This window comes from Terrapene carolina, unplaced genomic scaffold (assembly GCF_002925995.2).
Source record: "Terrapene carolina triunguis isolate 2854851 unplaced genomic scaffold, T_m_triunguis-2.0 Scaffold194, whole genome shotgun sequence".
Taxonomy (NCBI): Eukaryota; Metazoa; Chordata; order Testudines; family Emydidae; genus Terrapene; species Terrapene triunguis.
The window spans coordinates 2,374,222-2,399,889 of NW_020664545.1; the positions used below are offsets into that span (position 1 = coordinate 2,374,222).

The following is a 25,668-nucleotide window of genomic DNA, read 5'->3' on the forward strand; positions in this document are numbered from 1 at the left end:
GGGCAGGGCACCGAGGGGGGCTCCCCGCAGGCACTCACAGCCCAGGGTGTTCTGGGACTTCCCCCCCGCCCCAGCACTCAGCCATGCCCTGTGGGTAGCCATGGCTGCAGGGGACCCCAGGAGAAAGGTACAAGTGCTTCCGAGCAGAAAAGGAGGCATGTCACACACTGGGCCTGCCACTGCCAGTACGTACACACAAACAGCGCGGGCGTCCCCCCACCCCGGACAGCCGGCCCCACTATCTCTGCCAAACGTCCGTCACTTGCAGGCGCCGCATGGGGACACCCCCCTGCTGCTCCTCCGCCAGCGGCCGGGACAGGACCAGCGGGTAGTGATAGGCCTTGGCATACTCGTCTCGCTGGGGCGGGTCCCCGGGGCCTCTGGGGACGTCGCCGAGGGAGGACAGGCCGCTCAGGGAGTGCTGGGGGGTGGCCGAGCTGCAGCTGATCACCGGGGAGACCCGCTCAGATTTGATGCTGACGGCCTGGTGCTGGGGCGAGCTGCTGGGGGCTGGGGCTGCCTCTTCGGTGGGGAGCATTCTGCCGCCCGCCCTGGGGAAGAAAAGAGGAGGGCGTGAGCCAGGCTGGGAGCCAGAGGGAGACTTCGAAGGAGGAAGCCACCAGGGGATCTCTCGGCCCCAAGCAGCTGGGCTGTGGCTGCTCTCAGACTCCTGCCTCCATCCCAAGGCAACCGGAACTGACCCTCGGCGAACTCCCTGATTGGCTGGGGTTGGGGAGCAGGGGAAACGTTTGCCGACCTTTAAAAAAATGGCCCCTTATTCCTGGCTGCATTTCCCACCCCAGGCAGGAAGTTGGACTGTAAATATCCAGCCCCCCAGCTCGTGGGGGCAGGGGGCATTTCCCCCCTTTAATCCCCTGGCTCAGGAATGGGGGCTGCTGACATGCTCCCACTTGGGCTTTGCACTGGGGAGCGGCTCCTCTTCTAACCAACTGTGTGTGTGAGGGGAGGGGGTCCAGTTCCCTCCCTACAAGGGCCACCAGCAGGGTGACCCTCCAGGCCAGATTAGTGGGAGATCTGCTTTCTTCCCCACCCACTTTGAAATGTTTCACGTGCCCAGCATGCTGGCACTGCCCACTATTCCCCCCGGGCCGAGGTTCCCACACACTGCCCCCTGCCAGTGTTCCCAGGCCTCTAGCAGGAAGTTGCTGCCCATGGCAGCCCTTGCCGATAGGGGTGGCCCGTTTGTGCCAGTTCTCTCGGCGGCGTTGGTGCCAGGGAGACGCTGAGCTCCACCAAAAACGTCTCACCCAGCAGCCGCCAGACACTACCAACTTCCTCGCTCCTGGCCAGAGCTAGATTAGAACTGGCGGCCCACAAGGTGCAACCCACTGGGGCACCAGGTTCCCAAGCGCTTCCCCCACCCACGCGCCTGGGAGAGCAGCTGGGAGCCTGGCTCAGGGGAGGGGTGGGGCACTGTCCCTTGGGCAGAGCCAGTTTTAAATAGGCTTTGCAAACATCCCGGACCTGCTGGGATAAGGCAGCGGGTGGGGGGGGGGTTTCCCAGGAGTAGGGCTCGCCCGGAAGCTGGGGGCTCTGGAAATAAACCCACCCCCGAACAGGGCCATCCGTGCCCAGCTGCCATCACAATTGTGTGTTGGGCCCTGCCACAGAGTCGCTGCTCCCGGGGCCTGGGGCAGACGTGGGTCCAGTTTCCCCCCGGGGCCGTTCTAGCCGAGGAGCTGGGGGAGCTGCGCTGTCCTCTGCGTTCAGGGAGAGGGCGCCTGGATCTGCCAGGCCAAGCCATCACAGCACAGCACCCAGAGCCACTGGAAGCTGCAGCCGGCCACTGGTGGAGCTGCCCCCTGCCGTCTGCAGTGCTACCAGCTCCCTCCGTTCGGCTGCCAGTGCCCGGAACGTGGGGAGGAACAAACTCCCGGTGGGGAGCAGGCAGAAGGCACCAATCTCTTCGCCAGCCTGTGCTGAGCTCCTGCCACCAGGTGGCACCAGAACCTATGAGGAGAAGGCGCCTGCCCGGCCTGTTTGGGTTTTACCCTCAGAGCCAGCGGGGCTAGGGCTTCGCTGGCCAGCCCTGTGGGGACCGGGGACCAGTGATGGGAGCAGGGGAAGGGAGATGGAGGGAGAGCAATGGGGAAAGGGAGAGGGGGGGGATGCAGACGTGACGATCTAACCCCTGCACCCAGCCCTGCTGGCCTGTGGGGAGAGAGGCTGGGGAAGGGATGGGTTCCTGCCCCCCGGAGAGAAGTCCCGCTCAGCCCCCAGCCAAGGCTGGGAGCTGGGCGTGGTTCTTACCCCAGCGGCAGGTGCGCGGAGGCTGCCATGTCGCGGTGGTGCTGCCAGGAGGCGATGGCGTTGGGCTGGAGGTAGCCGGGGTGCGAGGAGGCCTCGCCGGGCCCGTACTCTGCCAATGAGAAAGCAGACGGGACATCAGGAGGAGAAGGGCTAACGGGTGAAAGTGGAGGGAGCTCCTTGTCCACTGCCAGTTTACACCTGCTGTGTCGTTTACACCCGGGCTGAGCCCAAGGGAGGGATTCCAGGCGCATCTGGCCATTTGCGGGTGCCTGGCTCCCTTCCCCAAGGCCATGCAGTGAGTGAGGAGAACAGCCCAGCTCAGCTCTGGGACGGGGATTCGAAATGCAGCCCCTGGCCAGGTGTGGGGAGACATCTAGGCACTGGGTGAGGGGGATGTCGGGCTAGGAGCTATCCACCGGGGCTTACCTGCTTGGCTTGAGGAGAGGAAGGGGAAGCCCCCTAGCCCGTGGGCTGGCAGGCTGCCATTGCCGGCGGGCAGCCCTGGGCTCACCGTCTGCAGGCCAGGGTAGAGCGATCGCTGCTGAGACAAACAAACAATAAACACCCCACTCGGGTCCTTCCCCCGCTCCCCTCCGTGCCGCTCTGACCCCTGGCCCGCAATTGCTCCCTGAGTGTTTCCCCCCGCCCCCTCCCATCTCACCCCCCGGAAATGTCCAGTCTGCAAGGCCGCGGGTGTGCCTGCCCGGTGTGAGAGTGCATGCACGACAGGGGGTGTGTGTGACCATGTGCGTGTGAGTTTGTGTGAGCATGACTGGGCACGTGTATCTGGCTGTGCATGTGGCTGGGTGAGTGTGCACCTGGCATGCGTGTGCCTGCACACTGTGTGTGCAAATGAGTGAGTGTGAACTACGTCCCCCAACTCTGGGCTCTTTCAAAGCCACGGTTTCATCCCTGACCCTCTTCACCCCAGAGCTCCAAGCTCCCCAGAGAAGGGGCTGCTGGGCAAAGATCTGTTTTCTTTCCCCAGGGAGCCTTGCTCCTTCCCCCTCCCACGTCCCCCAGTACAAACCAAGAAACTGGGGATCCCTAAACTCCCTGCAAAGGGAGTGCTCAGCTCCCCTCCGCCCCATGGCTCTGACTCCTCTGCACGCAGTGGGGCAGGTTCTCCTCTCACTCGCCCGCCCAGTGCTGGTGCAATCCACCCACGCCCTTGGAGCGACTCCTGATCTGCCCCCTCACAGAGCCGCAGCCTGGCTGGAGCCTCCTGAGATCTCAGAACAGTGGCCTCCTTCCCTCTCCGCTACCCCCATGACAACCTTGTGCTGCTCCTCCGAAGACAAACCCCGGAGCCTCCTGCAGTGCCTGCCGGGGCCCTGCTGCATGGCTGGTGGGGGGAGCTGTAGCCCAGCGGGCAGTTCTCAAGGGCTTTCATTTATTAAATACAGGCTCTCACCGGCGGCTGTATTTCAGAGGGACCCTTCCTAGACCCTTGTCACCAGACGCACCGAGAGTGGCACTTACCGCTGATGTCAGATTGCTCCTGGCGCTGGACAAACTGCTGTGGACATCCACCCTGCGGCCGTCTGCCCCTAGGTAGAGCGGGGGAGGGGTCTTGGTAGCCAGGGCTCGGTTCAGGTTGCCATGGGAGAAGAGAGGGTAGCCAAGGCCTGGGCAGGGAGAAGCAGGCAAAGGTTAGTGCATCTGGGAAGCACTGGGGTGAAAGCCCAGCTCAGGGAATGGCAGGTGATTGCACTGGAGTCTGAGATAAGGCACAGCATAAATTTAAATTAATTAATGGAGGTATCCGATCTCCTAGAGCTAGAAGGGACCTTGAAAGGTCATCGAGTCCAGCCCCCTGCCTTCACTAGCAGGACCAAGTACTGATTTTGCCCCAGATCCCTAAGTGGCCCCTCAAGGATTGAACTCACAATCCTGGGTTTAGCAGCCCAATGCTCAAACCACTGAGCTATCCCTCTGGGTATGTACAGCACCTGGCACAGCGCACTTCCTATGCGCAATCATAACGATAACAAGTCTGGAGGCAAATTCACCCTGTCAGAAGTGAGCTCAAGTGCACTGGAGGCGACGACCTTGTACGTGGGGCGTGGCCAGAGAGATCTCCTTCGGAGCAGGGTCGTGTTTAATTCATAGCTACATTTCTATGTCCCCAGCTGTCGTCACATCCAGCCTCCATCAGAGAAGAGATGCCACTTGAGCAGGAGGATTGGTTACAAAACAACCTAGGAAGGCGGCAGAGCTGCCAACTCTGGAGTCTCGCAAGACGTGGTCATTTTCTTAAAGCCCCAGCTCCCAGAGTCAGGGGATTAGGTGAGGCTCTCAGCTTTCCTTAAAAAATATAAAATGTCTCACCCTGCTGCCTGTGGAGAGAAGCTGGGAATTGTGAGCCAAACGCAGCCCAAGGGTTCAGAGAGAGAACACCCCTTACCCCCATGAATCACCGGTTGAAAAGTCTCATGATTTTTAAGCCAATCTCATGATTCAACATTGTTGAATGCTTGGGGTTAGTGATACTGGGGCTGGCACAAGGAGCATAGGCAGGACTTCAATAGTGCCCAGGCCCTGTGCCAGGCCTCTGCACAGAGGTGAACGCCATCCTTGGGAAGCAAAGGATTCTGGGAGTCCCAGTCCAGATAGCAGAAGTGGCCCTTTAGGAGGAAGAGGACGCCGTCTCTTGGCCGAGCCAGGTCGGAAAGCCCTGGGTTCCCGGAGCGGCGCCTGAAAGCAGGGCCACTCATCTAAGAAGTGTGTGTGAGGGGAGGGAGCGGGGAGCTTGGCGGAAACCTCCTCTGCTTCTGTGACTGCAAACCCACTTCCTGCGAGAGGCCGGGCCCTGGGGCTCCTCCGAGCAGCACTGCACCTGGGCTGTGGCCGGGACGCCAGGGTCAGGTGTGGGGGACATGACGCCGCCAGCAAGGAACGGAAACGATTTGCTAATGTGGGCTCTGAGCCTGGGACTCGCAGCCCTGCTCAGCGGGCAGGACTCACAGCAGGCTGGCGCTACATCCCCATGGCAGCAATTCCCAGGATCTCTGGCTTCCCATGGGTGGCAACCCCTCCACCCAACATGCACACACATAGAATGGGCAACAGTGCCCGCTCTCTGTCGCCCGTTCCTCCTTATCCCCCCTGAGCCCTGCATGCAGGCCTGCTTTGGGAGCTGCTACCCCCTCTTCACCTGCCCAGGGGCGATGGGGCCCTGCAGTGGCAGAGGGCGTCACTCCCCACGCATCTCCCCAGGGCAGACAAACACACGGGAAGATGGAGAGAGCTGCTCTTGGGAACAGAGGGCAGCAGGAGCTGGGGTGAACCCCCCATCAGCTGCCCCCGTGACCCAGGCAGAGGAGAGGGTCTGGGGTGCAGCAGGGCCCCGCTGTCACAGCTGGTTGACAGGCTCTGGGGGTCTCAGTCCAACACCCAGGGACAAGAATCCACATCAGGACTGTCCTCTTGGCTGGCAGCCCCAGCGCAGAGGGGTGGCTGGCTGGGCCCCTGCAGACCAGGGCCAAGGGCTGGCAGGGCGGCGTGGGGAAAGCGCAGTGCGATGCGGCCCAGTCGGCTCCCCCGCCACAGGCTGGGTGGTTGGAAACCTCCTCCTCGGCGCTCATTCCAGGCCTCCCCCCTGCGCAGCGAGGGCCCTGCACAGATCACACAAGCCCCACCCACAGAGTTCCGGCTCCAGCCTTACGCGGCCGAAGCAAAGCCACATGTTACCCACCAACACCTTCGTCACCCACCCCCCCTTTCCCTCACCCCCACGCCTGGGGAGTTTCCACTGGTCAGCCTCAGTCACTTTTTCCAGCTGACAGTCACTGCTGAGCCCGACTGCACTGAGCGACTGAGGTTTCCATCTGTCCCCCACCCGGCCCTGCTCACCCCTCTGAGCTGGAGAGATCCTGATCACAGGGCAGATTTCAAACCCCACCCAAAATGCAGGGAAGCTGGGAAATGCCCATCACTAGCAGAAATGCATCCGCGCGCATGTGTGTGTGTGTGTGTGTGTGTGTGTGTGTGTGTGTGTGTGTGCAGGTGGGTGCTTGTGCTTGTGCTTGCCTGTGAGTGTGAGTGTGCAGGTGCATGCCTGTGAGTGTGCAGGTGCATGCCTGTGAGTGTGCATAAAATCAGCACTCATGACTCAGCAAAACACAGGAAGCAGCTGTGTGGAGTGAGATGGGGCCATTTTCCCAGTCGCTTTGCAGACTGACTGCAGGTTAGCCCATCCCCGCTGTCCACTCTTTGAGCTTGTTAATTACCCAGGAGAAGCTACAGTAATAAACACTGTGCACGTCCCTAGCGCCGGCCAGCTCAGGATCCCCCAGCGCGCTGCAAAGGTCGGGATTACAGCCGGTCGGAAAAGTTCCCACAAGACACTTTGTCCTCAGAACCTGTCAGTTTGTCAGAATCAAAGCGTGTAATGGAGCTGGTTCAATTTCAGCGAAGTTCTAATGGAAACCGGCCGGGCTCCTCGGCAGCGCTCCTAGCAGGCTGACAGCGAGCGGACACTGGAGGGCCTGGAAGCCTGATTCTCATGCCCATGACTTCTCAGCAGTCTGGGCTCCCAGGCCTCCCAAGGTCGGTGACTCCCGGGTAGCCAGCCAGGCAGACTGCCCCGCAGCCAGGGCTCCACTCCCTTTCACAGAGAATTCCAACATTTTTAGCTTTTGTTCCAAAATGGAATGAAACCAGACTCCAAGATGTTGAAATCCTCCACGCAGCGGAATGACTGCTCTCCGCCCAAGGCAGGGTCGTGATCCGCCAAGGTACAGACGGGGAAACCGAGGTGCAGAGGGAGACGCGATCCGCCTACGATCGCATAGCGAGTCAGTGGCAGAACAGGGAATAGAACCCAAGAGTCCTGACTACAGGGCCCCAGCTCCTCTAGCCGCTAGACCAGGACACCTTTGGGTTTGACCAGCTTCTTTAACCAGGGGAGATCCAGGCCCTGGGCACTCGCCTGTTACCACAGGCCACTGCAGAAGGGCAAAGCTTGGGTAACACTCATTGGATGTTGGCTCCTTCGTCAACCTGAAGGGGGCGCTGCTGAGCACATGCTGCCTCTAGAAGCCAAACCACGCCCCTCCCCCCCCAGATTCCAGGGCCGAGCTCCCCCCCCAACACACCCTGGATTCCGTGGCTGAGCCCCCCCCACACACACACACCCTGGATTCCGTGGCCGAGCCCCCCTTCCTCTGCCCATGCCTGGCCACCCGGGGATAACTCACCTGGTGGCAGTGGCCCCGGGGAGCGCCCCGAAGGCTGGACGTGCTTGGGGATCGCCGACTTGAACACAGGCAGGCGGCTCTGGTGCTGCGGGGACCCGTTGGCACTGCTGAGCCCTCCGTCGCTCCCAGAGGGCGGTGTGCCCGCGTAGGCCGCTTCGTGGCTTGGCGGAGGGGCTGATGACTGCAAAGGGAGAGCAGGGATGTGGGGGTCACAGTGGGGCCCGTGGGGGAGGGGATCGCCTGGCCAGGCAGCCCTGTGGGTGGGGGAAGGGCACTGGGTGGATCTTGGCCACGCCAAGGCATCGCCATGGTCTCAACCCCCTGTGTGGGGAACGGGGATCCAGCCACTCACGTAGAGCCTGGGCCGCGCCACCGTCAGGTCCACCCCCTCGTTCAGCTTCCGGATCTTCTCCATGGGGTCCAGCCCTTCGTCCAGCTCCAGTTCCTGGCTCTCCAGCCCCAGGCCCTTCCGCTTCAGCGTCTGGCAGGGAGGGAGCCTGTGAGTGAGGAGGCCCAGCCGGGATTCCCTTGGCAGGCATTGCGGGGGGAAGGGCCCAGGGTCTCCTTGCCCTGCCCCACCCCTCACATCCCACGCACCTCACAGCTTCCTTCCCCCCAGACCCTGGCACAGATACAGCAGCTGCTCCCACTCCCCCCCCCCCCCCCGCTCCCTGCACACTCAGGCTTTGCCTTGGGACAAGAGGGGCATGTGGGGTGCAACTGTGTCCTTCCCTGCCTGCCCCCTCGCAGTTCGGTCTCCAAGGCCCTCTCCTCCCCTCGGCCTCTCTGCCGGGGCTGTCAGCAAGGGGTGGGTCAGTTACTGCCAGTGGTCACCTGTCCGCTAGGATCCGGGCTGAGACGCTGCAAAACTCGTTTCATGCAGAGGCTGCTCAGCAGCTGCCTGCCGGGCCGGCTTTGCCTGTCTAATTGCCCTGGAAGCAGCGTTAGTTCTGCCCTGCAGCCCCCCCCACCCCCGCGCGCCCGGGCGGCGTTACCTCCAGGATGTCGGAGTTGGTGCGGCTCTCGTGCGGCTCGCTGTACTCCGTGTACTTGAGCAGCACCTTGTCCATGTCGGTGCTGGCGTACTGGAAGAGGCGGTTAGTGCTGTTGAAGATGATGAGGGCGATCTCGCAGTCGCACAGCACGCTCAGTTCATAGGCCTTCTTCATCAGCCCAAACTTGCGCTTGGTGAAGGTCACCTGAGGGGAGGGCACAGGGCTCAGGGCAAGCGCAAGGCGCCGGAGCGCCGGCCCTGCAGACTGCTGGGCCAGACTCGCCTCCAGATTGACACCCTGACCGGAGAGAGGTCACAGCAATGCTACCCTGCTGGGACGCAGTGGCAGGACATAGCCAGGCCATATCCGCAGGTGCTGGGCACCCCCAGCCCTGGCCACACCTTCCACAGACCTCAACCGCCAGTAGGCACCTTGGCCCCCAGCTGCTCCCATTGGGACGCAGGCGCTCAGCGGCCTGACGCTCAGCGTGGGAAGCGCGTCTGAAAATCTGGCCCTGTGCGTGTGTGGGCGACAACACAGGACCCGCCGTCAGGGGAGTATAATTAGCACCGACCTCAGAGCACTGAACTAAATTCGGTGCTCGGCGCTTAGCCTGAGCCTTCCCTTGGTGAGTGCTTCACACACCCCCGCGGCGTGTCCAGTTTGCACAACTGCTGTGACCACACGCACACGGCACTGCCACACGAGGACTATTTTTACCATGTCAGCGAACCGGTGGTAAGATCCTAGTGTAGACGAGGCAGTTTGCAGCGCTAGCAGGGTGAGGCAAGCCCTAGGGGGAAGGGTGGCTTTACCCCATGCAGCAATGGGTGTGGGACCTGCAGACTTCTCCACACTAGGGTCGTCCCGGGGGTTAGTGACCACAGGCCGCCTGTCACACGGCCAGAACACACCCTTTCTCCTAGCGCAGCCAAGGCCCCGCAGTCCCCGTGTGATCCCGGCCTGGCTGCAACACGGCCCTCTGTGCACGGATGCACTGAAGGGGGCAGCTGTTCCGCAGCCCATTCTAAGAGCGGACATGCACTGCGTCCAGCAGAGCGATGCTCTCAGTGGATCAGAGCTCTAGGGCGCATGGGCGTTTGGTGCCCGTGCCAGTGGGCACAGCTTGCACCAGCTGGGAGCCTGGACCTATCAGGCTGCTTAGTGCCCTCCCCGGGCAGCCCACCAGGATCCTGCAACCCGCCTCCTCTTCTCTCCTTCTAACATCCCCTTCCCCGATCCTTGGCCAATGCCAGCACGGGCAGCAGCTCAGAGGCCTTCCTGTGCCTGGAATTCCACCACCCAGCTCCGCCAGCAGGGTCGCGGTCTCTGTCACTGTGCAGACTCCACGCCGGGCATGGGCAGAGGGGCGGGTTACAGGAGGGTGTTGTGACTGTCCTCCGAGCTCGCGCAGCATCTCCCGGATGGAGACCCTGGGCAGGGCCGGGGGGAACGCTAGCCGCTCGGCACAATCGGCATTTTCCATCAAATCTTGTTTCACTGAAAAATTCCCAACCAGCTCGAACCTTGGGTGCGGTTCTCCACCGCCCTGCTCCTCGCGAAGCCATTTATACCAGCGACAGGGGGAGCCTTTCACACCCGCCTGGCGCTGGGGCCACTGAGGCGCAGCTATTTCAGTTAAGCAGATGAACTTCTGGGTGCCTATCTGCACCAGCCCTTGCCCAGAACGAACACTGTCCTCTGGGAGAATGCAGCCTGGCAGAACCTGGAGCAGCCATGCCCAACGAAAGGGCTAAATTCTTGCCTCTCCTGCTAGCCGGCTGCTGCTGGCGGCTTCTAAATATCATCTCTCATTAGGCACATAACTGAGCTCTCTGGGAGGCATTCTCCAGACGCCGCTCTGGAATAGCATTGGTGGCATGGTGCCCACTGCCTTTGAACTGCCAGGCAAACCTCTGCCCCGCTGCGTCACTAGCTGTCGTGTTGCCTGTAGCTTTTATGGACCTCAGGTCACGCGAGCAGGGGTGACGCACCGTGCACGCTGCATGCTCCTCACAGCGCTCGAGGAGGTGCACTGCGACGCTGGTTGGTATAACAACTCGGGTCACATCCTGGGCCAACCCTGCGTAACACGCGCCGGGCAAGAGGCTGCAGTGCATTGGGAACAGCCTATGGAGGCTGCTACCGCTAGGTTGCTGGGTCAAGCCCAGCCCCAGGTTGAGGAATTGGCTGGCTCAGGGCACTGTGGTGCATCTCCCCTCGCTCCCTGCCTCCAATTCTGCTCTCGGCTGGTAGGGTTGGACATTGCCCTGTCTGATGGTCGTGGGTCTAGTTGCCAAATGAGCGTGCAGAGTCCATGCTAGTGTCCAGGCCTTGGAGTGACAGAGCCTGAGCATATCACTGGTGGTTCCTGCCGGGCAGGGCCAGAGGCCCGGTGCCTAAGGGACGGGGTGCAGGAGCAGTTTGCTCTGCCTCTGTGCGTGCGACATTTCCAGAGCCAACAAGCCTGCACCTTTCCCCACAGTTGAATCCAAACCCCTTTGCCCAGCCTCGATATTGACTCTCCGGTGTTTCCCCAGACCAGTTTCTGGATGGGCCTGGGGCTGGGGCTTACCTGACGGTTGCGCTGGTCCAAAATTCGACTGATCTGTATTTTTTTCCGGCCCATTTTTTACTGCTTGTTTTGAGGGGATGCTGGAATAGAGAAAGAAATGGTTACTGAAGCGTCTGCATTGATTGTAGCCCACTGAGCGTTAGACAGGCTTCGCAAATAGGGCTAAGAACCACAGGATCCAGGTTTCTGAGCCTACTATCATTGGGCCACAAGGTGAGGGCTCAGATCTGAATCCAAACCTGACCTGGGTGGAGAAGGTGATTCTGGGGTTAACACAGCTCCCCAAGAGAACCAGCTCCTAGGCCAAGACGCTTTGGATCCATCCACCTCTGGGCTGGAGGCCCAGAATGCTCTGCCCAGCGCCAGAGCGAGCCGGCAATGGAGTTCATGAAAGAGGACATTTTCGGGGGGGGGATTCACTTTTGATGAAATTTTTCAATGAAAAAATAGAAACCAAAAATTTTATCCAAAAACGATTTTCAGTTCATCAAAAAATGGAAAATGTTTCTTGGGGAATTTTGACAAAAAACTATTTCGTTTTTCAAAATTCTCATGAAATAATTGGCAATGTACAACCAGCTGTGTCGATCCCGCTACCCCACAAGGCGAGGGTCTCCAAGGGGGTCTCGCGGAACTCCACCCAATGCCTGTTACAGTCAGTGGGACTTGGGCACCTAAATCCCCTAGGCAGTTGAAAATGCCTCTGCCCTATTAACCCAGAGTCCCCCATTCAGACAGAAGAGGGAATCTTTGCATTTCAAAATTCCAGCCCCAGTATAAAATAGCCGTGTGCTCCTTCAAGAGCCACACTAAATGATCTCCTGCAGATTTGCATTCCTGACTCCCGGGTCTAGGTTATTTGGAGAGCAGTTACACAGGAACGCTGACCTGGCTGGGGGGTTTTCTCCATAGGACAAAGGGGATGTTTTTAGGTTGTGGGAGGGGGGGTGTTATAATTTTTTAAGCAACTTTTTTTTTTTTTCACATACAGACTAAATTTGACCTCAGACATGTTCGGGTCAGGAAGTGATTGCATGAGAAGTTGTAAAATGCAAACCACCCACTTCTTTCATAGTGTGTGTTTGTGAGAGATGGGGGGGGGCAGGAAGGGCAGAATAGAGAGAGAGACCCCAAATCTCCTTGCTGCCCCAAAGAACAGGGACCCTTTTCTTCTTTCATATCCCCCTAGGATATGACTATCTCCGGCAGGACTCCTGGGTCCTGAAATCTTGTCAACTCCATTAAGTAGGTCCCTGGTAGTGAGCCTGGTGTGAGTTGATTGCAGTGAAGGTCCTGGCCCACACTAAGAAATCAATGTGTTACAATGATGAATCCCAGGAAGTGGTGCTGAAAGTGGCCAAAGCGCTAGTGTACACAGGACCAAACCGGTTTCAGCTCTGACACCATGGGCCCAGTTGGCTAGCGCTGAAGCAGAAGAGGTATTGCAAGTACCCCTAACAAGCCCCTGGCGTCCACATGCAGCAGCTGCCAGGGAGCGTTGGCTGTAGCAGCTGGTTATGACGCTGGGGGGAAGGGCGATAGCGCAGGTCATGACAGTCTCATTGCAAACTAGGGAAATGAGGTGTAGATCAGTGGCTCTCAACCTTTCCAGACGACTGTCCCCCGTGCAGGAGTCTGATTTGTCTCGCGTACCCCCAAGTTTCACCTCACTTAAAAACGACTTGCTTATAAAATCGGACATAAAAATACAAAAGTGTCACAGCCACACTAGTATGACAAATTGCTTCCTTTCTCATTTTAATCATATAATTATAAAAAAAATCAATTGGAATATAAATATTGTCCTTACATTTCAGTGTATAGTATATAGAACAGTATAAACAAGTCAACGTCTGTCTGAAATTTTAGTTTGGACTGACTTCTCTAGTGCTTTTTTATAGCCTGTTGTAAAACTAGGCAAGTATCTAGATGCATTGATGTACCCTGTGGAAGTCCTCTGTGTACTCCCAGGGGTACATGTACCCCTGGTTGAGAACCACTGGTCTAGATGAAATTACTATAAGGTGCGAGCAGAAGTGGTTGAAAGACACTCAAAGAGTAGTTATCCATGGTTCACTGTCAGACGGGGAGGTGTATCTAGTGGGGTGCTGCAGGGGTCAGGCCTGGCTCTGGTACTACTCAATACTTTCATTAATGACTTGCATAATGAAGTGGAGATTATACTTATAAAATCTGCAGCTGACACCAGACTGGGAGGGGTGCAGGTAGTTCAGAGAACAGGATTAGAATTCAAAATGATCTTGACAAATTCGAGAAATGTCTGAAATCAACAAGATGAAATTCACTTCACTTAGGAAGGAAAAATCAAACGCCCAACTCCAGAATGGCTGGGTTGTCACACGGCTGAAAGGGAGCTGGGGGTTACAGTGGATCACAGATTGAATATGAGTCAGCAATGCGATGCAGCTAGGAGAACGGCTGATATTCTGGGGTGTAGTCACAGAAGCGTCAGCTGTAAGACACGAGAGGCCATTGTCGGCACTGCTGGAGTCCTGTGTCCAGCTCTGGGCACCGCGCTTTAGGAAAGATGAGGATAAACTGGAGAGAGTCCAGAGGAAAGCAACAAAACTGGTAACAGGGTTAGAAACCTGCCCACTGAGGAAAGGCTAAAAACCCTGGGCATGTTTAGTCTCGAGAAAAGAAACCTGATAGGGGGACCAGAGAACAGTCGTCAAATCTGTTAAGGGCTGCTCTACGGAGGACAGTGATCGATTGTTCACCACGTCCACTGAAGGAAGGACAAGAAGCAATGGGCTAATCTGCAGCAGGGGAGATTGAGGTTCGATATTAGGAAAATGTTCTAACTCTATGGGTCATTAAACGCTGAGGCAGGCTCTCCAGGAGGTGGTGGAATCCCGTCACTGGAGGGTTTTTAGAACAGCTGGACAAACACCTATCAGGGCTGGTCTAGGGTTACTTGGTCCTGCCTCAGCGCAGGGGGCTGGGCTCGGTGACTTCTCGAGGTCCCCTCCAGCCCGGCATTTCTATGATTCTAGGTCCGGCTGAATCGGTGCCACTTGTGGGGGTTTTCAGCATGGCCAGGAAGCCACGAACTTTCCAACTGCCCTTGTTCAGCTGTTCCTTACATCCCACAAGGCAATTACCCCAGACCCCCTGGGCACTCCGGGAGAAGAGCTGCAGGAGTCTCAGAATACTATCCAGCTATACAACAGGCCGGGGACAGACCCAGCAAATCCCCCAGCGTTGGCACCCGATATACCACCATGGGGCAAGCAAAGCAGCCAGAGTGGACCGGCTGTCCCCAAGTGCGGGAAGGAGTCTGTGCATGCTGACCTGCTGCTAACCCCAGGGGACAGGGTGGAGGGATGCAAGGAAGAAACGGACAGAGAAAGGACCAGGATGCAGCTGGCAGGAAGATACTTGGAGGCAGGGATTCTTGTATCCAGTTTTTCCAGGCATCTCCAAACCTTCCTTCCTATTTTGGATTTAGACCTGGGTCAATTTGGGCTTAAGAGCCGTGTACAGAAGCTCCCCAAACCTTCTCAGTCTCACCCTCGATCTGGGGACCTCTGCAGATCGGGGATCTCTCATGATCCTCCCGGGCCAGAACTCCCAGGGGAATGGTCCTTTGTTGAAGCACCCCCAGCTCTGCTCCCAGCCCCCAGAGGCACTGTGCAGAAAATTCACCCATGCCCCCTTCCCCTGAATGCACAGTGACTGGGACTTTTCCCAAAGCTCTGGGTGGGGCTGAAATGCTGGGGCTGGCTCATCCCACACCGCCCTTCATTCACTCAAATGCCATTTCTCATCTTGCTTCCTTCTCACAAGCCCTGGCCATTTACCCTCTTCCTCGGCTGCTATATTTAGCTCATCAAAACTAATTTTAATTTATGGAAGGAAATTATGCTGGAGTTCCCACGACCTGACTGTCACTCTATGTCCTCAGCCCACGCATGACACGAAGGTATGCCCAGCGTGACGAGAATACCCCAGTGCTAGGACCTCCGGCTCCGGTGGGAAGGGACTTACCGGAAAGAGTCAGATATTCCCTGGTGAAAACTTCAGGAGGGTTCCCAACTTACTTCTCCTGCTTATGAAGGGTGAAGGGGCCTGGCTCTCAGTCGCCCTGCCTGGGTGCAATGGCTTGCACTGGTGCAAAGGGTGCGGGGCCAGGAATGGTGGCGTTTTACACCCAGGCTGCACAGGGTGCAAGGCCGTGGGGAGTCCGGCCCTCAGAGCGGGTCTAAGCTAGTGACATTTGCAGCCGCGGTGCAAACACTTAATGCAGTTGCAGCTCACTCCAATACTACGTGTCCCCTTCTGAGCCAAGTCAGAGAGGTGGAGGTCTGTTGCAGCCTCCTGTGGTTCAGCTTAAGGCTGATTGGCCAAACTGGTGGCCATTACATAAACACGTGATATTTGTTCCCAGTGGGGCTTGCACCAGCATGACTCACGGTGTCCACGCTTACACTACTGCAGTGCGTTTGCACCAGGATAATGGCGTTGGCATAGCCACACCAAGACAATCAATCCCACCATAAACGAGGGACTCGGGTCCTGCCAGACTCAGTAGCTTTGTGCATGTTTCTTCTCGTGCCATTGTTGGGGGTCACCTCATCACATTCATTTTCAAAGGGAACCTGCAGAGTTAAAACGTCACAGAAGAGCCCCCAGCAGGGGGAGGACACAAGAGGAGGCAAAGCCACCAGGTTATAAGCTCCACAAGCCGGGTGCTTGTAAACGCCGTAAGCCCCATCCCCAGCCAAACAACCCTCCTCTCCTGCAGAGCTGGTCAGCTCCGGCCGAGTTTATACGCTCGGCATGCTCCTGGCTCTCCATTCCTATCACCGTCAGGGTCTAAATATGCTAAAGGCACAGGGTAAAAAACCCTCCACGGTGAGTGGGTCCAGTTCCAGGCCCCGTTCCTGCCAGCACCTACACACACTCAGGAGGGCTCACTCTGGTGGCATCTGCGGAGAGATGGCAAAGGGCCCCTCTGACATCAGAGAGCATCTGGCCTGGAGATCTAAAGTAACAGCAGCTAATTAATTCTCCCCCCTGCCCCCCCCAAGGGCTTCCTCTCTCCCCTCACTTAACCCTGCGCATGCTGGTCCCGCCTTCCTCCCCCATCAAACTGCATCTCCCCCTCCGCCCTTAGAGCCAGTGGGTCACTTTAACACAGGCTCAGGCAGGCCATAAGCTATGGGGACGGGTTGGGAGGAGTGGAATATCTAAGCATCAAGGGGCAGAGCCATTGCTGAGAGAGTACAGGGTAGAGGGGATGCAGTTTGTGACGCCAGAGTCAGCGGCTGGCAGCGCAGACTAAAGCAGCCCCAAGGCTGCCCTAAGTTGCCCCCCTGCTGCACTGGCTCCTGTGGGGCTTTGCAGGACTGCACCAGCCCCAGCATGAAGGTCCATCCCACTCCTGCCTCCTCCAGCTTCTCCTCTACATGCCCACTCTCCACTCCAGCATGCCCACTGCCCCCTGGGCTGCTCGCCCCAAGCCCCAAGCCTAGCCGGTATAACGGTACAAGAAGGCAACCAGAAATCAGGCCACAGGCTTGAGCCACCCAGGCTCCCTGGACCCAGTGTTCTAGTCCGAGTAGGGCCCTGGACTCCAGTGCAGGTAACTGACCCCCCGGCACAGCGCTGCCCTGCACAGACATCCCAGCCCCCCGGGAGCTGGGCCTTTGCCTCTCTGTCCTTGGCCAAACATTTCCCTTCGCCTCTCTGCTGTTCCCCAGAGGTGGTTGCATCTCCCTGCTACTCTTGCAAAGCGCCTTGGCATCCTTTGAGATAAAGGCCCTGGATAAATGTTTCTATTCAATCACACAAATAGTGCCTGGTTTTCAGTGGGTTCAGGAAGGACCAATCCCTCCATCTCGAGGGCCAGCAGAGCGAGATAAAGGTCACCAAGGCATGGAAAACCCAGAGGTTTTCCTGCACCCACCCTGTTCTGGGGCAGGGCAGGGCAGGGCAGGGCAGGGCAGGGCTTTCCTCCCCCCCAGTGAAGGAAGGGATTCGAATAACCCCATGCCCTGTGAGTGACAGGTCACATCCCCTGGCCCCCCCACCCACCAGCAACTGCAGAGCCTGCTGGCGTCACAACAAGAGCGCTGCGGTCACTAGCACGAGGCTGAGAATAGAAGGGGGGGAGGAGACGTGGAGTCTAAAGTGAGAAAAGGGGAAGTTACAGCAGCCGCCACGCAGGGATGGGATGTCGCTGGAGAGCAGGAGCGGTGCAGGCCTGGGGCCACGCCAGCCACGCCGGGATCTCCAGTGCAGCGTGCCCTGGACTTCAGCAGAGCCATACGGGGCCTGGCCTAGGGTATTTAGCGATGAGGCAAATTAAAGTCAAGAGCAGCTGAGCTCCAACCCGGGGCAGCTAAAGGGGCACAAGGAAGAAGAGCAGAGAGGGTGGATCTTAATCCCAGTCCTGCCCCCGATCCCTGGGCGCTGCATCTCTCTCCCCACCCCCCCAGCTCCCATCACCTACAGGGTATTCACTGAATAACACAGGTGGGGAGGGCTCATGCAACAAGCAGGCTGGTTTCATCAGCTGCCTCCCCGAGCAGCTCATTACAGGGCAGAGGGAGCCGCTTTGCTGCAGCTTCGCTGGTGCTCGGGCAGCAACGGGCAGTGGGGGTGGGGCCTGGCCGCCTGGGGGGTGTCACTGATCTAGACCAACAGGCCAGATGGGGCTGAGGTTTGTGAAATCAGTTGGGTCCTGCCTGTGCACCAGGAAAACACACGGCAGCCTGGGAAAAGGGCGATTTCCCATCAGAAGCGAAGTCACCACTTGGCTCCTGGAGGGAAGGTGAAGCAGAGGGGGGGTGCTAGTTGGTCCGGAGGCAGGGGAGTGGGGCAGGGAAGGGTGGCCTGACGAAGAGGGCACTGGACTGGGGGTCAGGAGAGCCGGTTTCAATGCCTGCCTCTCACAGAGATGTTCTGTGTCACCATGCGCACCCTGGGTCTCAGAGCAGGTGTTTGCGCTCCGGGGTTGTCCACATGGCATTCGGGAGCGAGCCGCCGGGCCGACTGACTCGGGCTCGCGCTAGTGCTCTGCACATCGCCGTGGAGACAGCGCTTGGAAGGGGGTGGGCCCCAGAGCCACGGCATCCCTCGGCTTCAGAGCCCACAGTCCGGCACCAGCCGCAGCTTCCAGGCGCTGGCGGGTCCCCGCGCCAGTCAGCCCAGGCTGGGCGGCTCGCTCCAAAATGCTGTGCAGACCTGGCTCCTCCTGTCAGAGGATCTGAGCACCTCCCAGTGCCCCCGCCAGGCCCGCAGCCTGCTCTCACCCCCACCACCCCGGCGGGGCCCAGGGACTCCAGGGAGGTGTCCCCAGCCCCAGCCCCATGGCGCCAAGGACCCGCTGCACAGTGCGGGGTATTTGCTGCAAACCCCTGTGTGAGCTGGTGGGAGAGGCAGGGGGTCGCGCTGGACGCTCGGGAAGCCCCAGTCGGCGGAGCTGCGTGCACCTTCTTATGCCATGACAACGCCCGGCACCTCGCCCTGTCCTTTACACCCCTTCCCCTGGCAGACTGCAGCTCCCAGGCTGTGCTAAAATCAGAGGGGAGCTTCTCGTCCTCTCCCGGGGAGCAGCGTCCCCCTCTGCTCCCCCTTCCTTCTTCAGTCTGCCTGGTGTAGTGAGTGCACCCCCCCGTTTCCATGCACCGTAGCCCCCGTGCAGCAGCCTTGTAACTACACTGGGACCTGCGTTCCCTGGCGCAGCTGGGCAAATCAGTGACACGAGAGCCAGGACTCTGCACACAATCTGCGGCTCATCCCTCGGGTCCCACCGCCCTGGGATCAAACCTCTGGCCTTTCCACCCATCCTGCCATACCCAGCGGCTGGTGGGTCTGGGCTGGTACCCCGGCACTGGGCAGAAGGGTACCAGACCAGAGTGGCCATTCATGAGTGTGGGAGGTAGTGGGTATCCCCTGAAGATCATTCCTCGTTCCATTGTCCTCTTCCTTTTGTGGTCTGGAGCAGGCCCAAGGTTTCGCTATTGTTTTAATCTTGCGGCGCGCTCCGGTCACTGCGGTGATGTTTCTGGTTCACTTTCTCGATGGGCCCCAGGGAGGAGGCTGGATTCCTGTTGGCTTCGCTCCATCAGGTATTAAGGAGGGAGATGTTTTCACTCCAGATTTTAATTGCTTCACCCGCCTGCCTGGCTGATAAGCAGATAAGCAGCATTAGTGCTGCAGGCAATTATCCCATCCTGCGCGTGAAGGGCCGAGGCCCGGGCTGCCTTTCCCCTCTCCAGGCAGCGGGCTGCGGCGGATTATTGGGAGTAGCTGCCCTCTGAGCTCAATCGCCGCCCGCAGGAGCCTCGCCTTGCAGCTCCGTGCCATTGGTACGAACCCAGCAGTCTCAGCAGAGAGGCCATGGATTGAATGGACCATGAGTCCTCCCAAGTGAATGCTAAGACCCTCCCTGACTGAGTTCCCCCCAGTGCATCCTGGGAGCCCCACTGCCTCTCCCCCTAGACTTTTGCTTATCCCAGTGCACACTGGGAGCCTCTCAGCAGCCCCCCACCCCCAACTCTTGCTCATTGATGGCCAGTGGCAGGGGGCATGATTGTTTGGGAGCCATGGGCGAAGAAGGGGTGCTGTGGCCAGGATGGGGCAGGGAGGGGATTGAAGATGTAAGAAGGTGGGTGTGGAAAAAGCAGCAGAGTGCGAGGTTCTGCCCCAGGCCCCAGGTGTGCCTGGAATGTCCCCCAACCTGGGGCACCCCAGCTCCGTAAACCCCCTCGGCAGCAACATGGAGTGAGGGGAGGGGGTGGGGGATAGGCCCCAGGGGAAACCCTACTGCTTCTAATTGCTTTCTTCTCCCCTGCTGCGAGGCAAACAGCTTCCTCATTAGAGAGGCTGCCACTGGGGACTTGGGGGGAGGGGACTACCCAGCTGCCAATCAAAGAGCGACTCACATCAGAGTAGGGTGACCAGATAGCAAGTGTGAAAAATCAGGACAGGGGGTGGGGGGCAATAGGAGCCCATATTAAAAAAAGTCCCAAATATCGGGACTGTCCCTATAAAATTGGGACATCTGGTCACCCTACGTCAGAGGGGAGCTCCCTTCTCGCCCCAATGCACCCCAGCTTTGGAAATTACGCCCCCTGAGCCGCTGCCATTCGACCAGGGCCGGGGCAGGCAGTGGGGAAAAGAGAGATGGTGCGAAAGGGACAGGCTGAGTGTGAATGGGGCGGGGGGGTAGACTCCCCGTGAAATGTACTGCACCAAGGAGCGGGGACAGAAGGGACTGGGCTGGTCACTGGTTCTAATCCAGCCAGATGGCTAAAGGTGCGGCGGTACTGCTCTGCTCAGCATTGCAAGGCCTAAGTGAAGGAGGCGGCTAATGCCCAAGCGCCCGAGAAGCCTGCCGGTATCTCCACTCTGCAATCAGAGGTGTGGTTGCGGCTTGGGTTAGCACACCTGCGCGAGCAGGGCTAAAATCAGCAGCGAAGCCCCAAGAGCACAGGCGTGTGCAGGCTGGAACCGTGGGTACCTCCTCAGTGCCTAGCCTGCACCGGCCAGGGCTTTCCTGCTATTGGCAGCCACGCTACCTAGCTTAAAGCTGGCCTGAGCCGGCCAGCCCGAGCTGCCATCACACCTGCTGCAGTGCAGGCAGGCCGGCCCTAAGTCCTGCTAACTTTCAATGAGCATAAGTCACTTTTATCACCTTCCGACTCGGGATCTTAGAGACCCAGCATCATTCCCTGCTGATGGGAGGCCCCTGCCTGGAACGAGCTCGGGGGGTCTCAGCCCATCCCCGTCACAGCAGCCACCCTCCGGGCGAGTGCTAAGTGGCACAGGGTCCGGGGGACCAGCTCTCCTCTCCGCACCGGGAGGAGGTGGCTGTGGCTCGGAGGTACGTGGAGAGGGGAAGCCTGTTCCCCGCTCCCTGGGATGTAGCTGTTCTGGGGCCAATATTATTCCTGAGCCCTAATCCTGCCCCTCCCTCCTGCGACTCCCAGGGTGTGATGGGGTCACGCCATGGCTGGCCTCAGCTCTTCTTGTTAGCAGCACTTTACAAGGTCCTAGAACCTTCCCGGCGCCCTTGTGCAGGACACAAATACCTTCGCCCTTGTGCACTTGGGTTCACCGAGGCCCACGGAGGGGGAAGCACCTTGCCCTAGTGCACCGAGGAGTCGGTGCCGGAGTTGGGATGAGAGCTCCCATCCACCGCGGCTCAGGCCAACCTCTCGAGCCAGTCACACGCCAGAGCTCCCAGCCCAGCCCTGTGCAGCAGACATAGGCCTGGTCTGCACGAGGGCACCAACTGATTGACACCACTTGAGCATCGGGCCCTGGGGCTTAAGCTGCTGATACAAAACTCTAATGCAAGCCCCTCGTGCAGACACGATTCCCACCAAGGCAGTGCCACTTGCCCCTGTGCAGCTTATCGAGTTGCACCCGTGTAAATCGTGTCGACGCTAAGGGCTTGCAGCTAACCCCAGCCCCTGTGCCCGGAGCAGACGAGGCTTTCCACTTTACCAGACAGACAGCTGCAGAGCCTGCTGTTGGCTTGATTTTGCCCAGCTACGGTTCTGGTTGAGCTCAGAGGCCGTAAATCCCTTGGTGGGTTTGGCCAAAATGGAGCCCGGACGCGAGCTGAATCGCTTCTGCTCTGGAGACTCAGAATATGCTAGAGCGTCTCCTTTTAGCTGCTCTGTCCACTTCCCCCTTCCGCGGAGGGAGCCGTCCCGCGGGCCCTGGTTTGAGCAGCCCTTCGGAAGCCTATTTTCAAAAGGCATTGTCTGGGCTCTGCGGCCGCGCCATTTCACAGCCACATACAGTCCCCCAGGGCATTGGCTGCAGGGCTACTGCTCCGAGGAGCCAGGGACCGGCCCCATCCAAGAATAACAATAGCGCTCTGCGGTCACACGTGCTCGCTCACCGCAGCCTCCCCCGCTCTGTGCGCGAAGCCAGGCCTATCAACGACGGTGACCGTGGCCTTGAAACACGGCCGGGGTAAAAGGACAAAGCGGGGTGTGAGCAGATGGGTGGGCTGGGTTTGGCAGACAATGCACGTCTCTGTTCAACGTGCAATTCAGCGCCAGGAGACAGGCGTGTGCGGAGGGCTGGGGGTGTCTCACAGGGGGCATGGGCGAGGGCGGCTTTCATGCTATCCTGTGGCCTCACCCATCATTTAATTCCCTCCAGAAAGGCTCATCCATGGTGCATTTGGAGGAGCAGGAATTCTGAGCGAGTTGGCGTAAAAAGTTGACGTGGGGAGGCGGTTCCTAACGGCTCCATTCAACTACACAAACCGGTGCCTGCTCTGACCTAGAGCTAATCTGTTTCCAGATTGGCTCCAGAGGAGCTCCTCCCGCCCAGCTCTCATTGAATGACATCACACTCAGCCAACAGCGTGGAACATGGAGGCATTACCTCCTGAGAACTTCCTCTAAGTGGCTGAACACAACCTGAAGGCAGGATGCTGACTCAGCAAACTGCAAAGAGCCGATTCACTTTTTCCTCAGGTGTCCCATGCAGCAGGAGCCCCACGGACCATTCGCTCCACCCCGCTGCCCCACACAGCTCGGTGCAAATCCATGAAGCTTGAAAAGGCTGGACATGGCTCTCTCTATAGCCTCATGGGTCACGGAGATCCAGGACTGAATGCCACCCCAGCCCCCATGATCCCCCGGCTTCCGCTCCACCTGAGCCCCCGCTGGAACCCATCTCCAACCTCGGTTCGAACCAGCTGATGTTAAATGCAGACGTGATTCTGATCGACGTGCCCCCACAACCCCCCACATGCTGACAGGTCCATTGACCAGAGCTAACTCTCATGTGCTCTGTATTTTTTGCGTGCTCTCTCGCACACACCCCGGCTCTTCACACATAGTCGTGCCCCATCTCCAAGGCCTTCTGCCCCTCGTTCTGAACATTGCTCTACAGGGCAGGGGAAACATCGTAGGAGTCCGGAAACTCGCAACCCGTCACTCCATGGCCTTGCTGCTGCCACGAGGATTAATATTAACTCTGAAGATCTAGTGCACATTTATGGGTCATTTGCATCGCAGCAGAGTGTGTAAACTTCCTATCTGAAGCCCTAATTAGTGCTGTGAGATGCACCCGAGCCCCCTGAGGAGCAATGTTTTTCCATGCGTTGCAGCAAAGTCCTAATGTCACACGTAGCACGGAGCGAAGCCAGGGACTCTCTGTCGATGTAAACCCTGCTCATGTTGTGGTGACCATAATGGGCAAAGCTCCACAGGTTTGATCCACAGGAATTTGTGGGCACTGTGGTGCCAGCTCTGGTCCTTGGGGCATTGCCACCCTCTGTGTCAAGTTTGAGTGAACCCAGCAAGGCAGCCCAAGCTGCCCAGTTCAACAGCTTTCACTCGGATCCAGAACTCCTATCCAATCTCCCCCAGATCTCAGCCTCCCCAACCCAGATAGGGTCCTGTGAAGAGTTTAGCAAAGAGATCAGGCCCTGGGCAGCCCCCGCACACTGCTGCATAGTTTGGTGACAGAAAACGTGGCCAAAACGTTTACTAATGACTCATCAATTTTGGGGCACCTTGATGTTTGGATGCCAAGCTCGAGCCACCTGAGTTTTGAGGGGCAGGTGCTCAGCATTGAACAGCTGGTCCCTTTCACTGTCCCATCCGGGGTGTCCAAAAAATCCCCAGTCACCTTTCAAAACAAAAGTCAGAACCTATCTTTTCAGGGGATTTGGGGGCCCCGATTCATCCTTGATTTACCCACAATTTACACCAGTGCAAAGTGGGGGTAACCGGTTTTCAGATCAGACCGGAAGCATTTTGCACTGGTGTGAATGATTGTGCAAGGTGAAGGCCACAATGAATTGGACTCTACATCCCCACAGGAGCTGGGGGCCCTGTCTGGGCCTGGAGAGGTTTTTATTTATCTTTAATCCCAATCCCTTAGTGGGTGGCAGGTTTTTTCCTCTGCCGATCCTGGAGCTTTAGCAGAATCACCCAGGAAAAGCAGGATATTGAAACAAAGCCACCTCTGGCGTGAAAACAAACAAAACAACAAAGAGAAAACCAGCAGCTCTTCTGCAGGAAACCACTAGAGAAAAACTGTGTAAACCACAAGAATAGAAATGAAGGGAGTCCCGTCTCTAGGAATGGATGCGAGACACCAAGCCCCTCTCTATCCACTGCGGTAACCAACTAACTGCAGCGAAAACAGCCAGGAGGGTAATTCAAGGCCTGCGGAATCCCACAGCTCCTATCAAAATAACATGACACCATCCTCGGCAGAAAACTCTCAGCTATTTGGTTGTCCATTGAAATGTTCCCCACCTATTGAGGAGACCAGGACGTGACAGACATGAGTCTGGTGTCTAGCCAAGGGTGCCTTTACTTTTGCAAGTGTGTCACCTGGTGACCAACTGTCACAATCAGCAGTTCTGGCTTTCAAACCACTTGCCCAGTAAACCCTGCATTGTGCCTGCGTTTCTCCAGCAAAGCCAGGGAGAGCACCAAGTGGGATTCAGCCAGGGGAGTTTTCTCTTAGCTCATTTCTCTCCCTTATGGGTGGAAAGAGATGAAATTGCATGTTTCTCCCTGTTTTTAGATCCCAGGATTACAGCTCTGACATCTTTCAGAGTAGCAGCCGTGTTAGTCTGTATCCGCAAGCAGGGGGAAAGGTACAACAAGAAGAGAGACACACACCGGATATTCCCTAACACACCCGATGCTGAAATACCAAAACCAGGCATTTCTGTGCCATCTGCAAAAAGCAACTTTTTGGCAAAGTCAGACCAGTGTCTCTTTTAGAACTAGGACAACATTCTTCCATCAAAATATTGTTTCGATGGAAAACAGCATTTTTGAAAAAAACAGAAATTTTCAGTAAAAATGTAATTTTTTGTTACAAGCGTTCAGGTTTTTGTCAAAAACCCCAAACCTGAAGATTTTTGGTTTTAAACTAATTCTGGATGGAAGGGGGCCTGGAGTTTTGGTTGTTTCTGTTTTTTTTTTTTTTACAAGCCCCCTCCCCGCAAAATGGCAAAGAAAAATATTGACAAAAATGAGGGAAAAAAATCATTTTCATCAAAACATTTTGCTGTGAAAAACACGTGATTTCCCAAGCAGCTCTAGTCTCCTGCACTAGCCCGGACAGACAACTCCCAGCAAAACCAGTAAATCCCTGGTGATTGAGCCAAACAGATCTTCTGCTTCATTTGGGGGCTAACTAGTTGACTTGGGCCTGAATCAAACCCATATCTGAACCCCCTGGACACCCCGGGAAAGTTCTGCTCCTGCTCTCCTTCTTTGTGCCTGGGGCTTCATCTCCTCATGCGAGTTTCACACCGAATTCTGCTTAAAGCAGCATTTTACCCCGCCTAGCTCCTATCCCCAGCACAGTGACTCTGATGAACTGTCCCTTCATAGCCCAGAGATGCTGCAACCAGCAGAGCTCCTTTCTCTTGACAGTCTCAAAGGGACGGTTGCTCTCAGTTTCTGGGGCCTCATCATGCAAACAGCATCCCAGGTCCAGCTCAGGAAAAGTCAAAGTTTACCAGCATTTTTGTGAGAGTTTGACAGGGCTTCCTGCTTTTTATAGCTTGTTTAAACAACAAACCAGGATCAACCAGAGAGTCTGAAATGCAGCACAGAACTGTGCAGATAGAGAGAGGGGGAAAACCAGTGCCACT

The 25,668-nt window shown here is 57.6% G+C and overlaps 1 protein-coding gene across 2 annotated transcripts in view; it reads right to left on the reverse strand.

The window, feature by feature from the left end:
- Positions 1–37: 37 nt before the first annotated feature.
- LOC112120160 (BLOC-1-related complex subunit 8) overlaps positions 38–25,668 on the reverse strand; it is a 77,028-nt gene continuing 51,397 nt past the window's right edge. The window contains exons 3-10 of one of the 2 annotated variants that reach the window (XM_024219139.3): positions 11,043–11,122; positions 8,468–8,671; positions 7,825–7,953; positions 7,473–7,653; positions 3,754–3,899; positions 2,698–2,809; positions 2,272–2,380; positions 38–551 (exon numbers count right to left, since the gene is read on the reverse strand). In XM_024219139.3, the coding sequence (XP_024074907.1) occupies positions 239–551; positions 2,272–2,380; positions 2,698–2,809; positions 3,754–3,899; positions 7,473–7,653; positions 7,825–7,953; positions 8,468–8,671; positions 11,043–11,096 (1,248 nt within the window). In that variant the 5' untranslated portion in view covers positions 11,097–11,122 and the 3' untranslated portion in view covers positions 38–238. Of the gene's footprint in view, positions 552–2,271; positions 2,381–2,697; positions 2,810–3,753; positions 3,900–7,472; positions 7,654–7,824; positions 7,954–8,467; positions 8,672–11,042; positions 11,123–25,668 lie in introns of those variants that run through there. The other variant, XM_024219142.1, reaches the window with a different exon arrangement.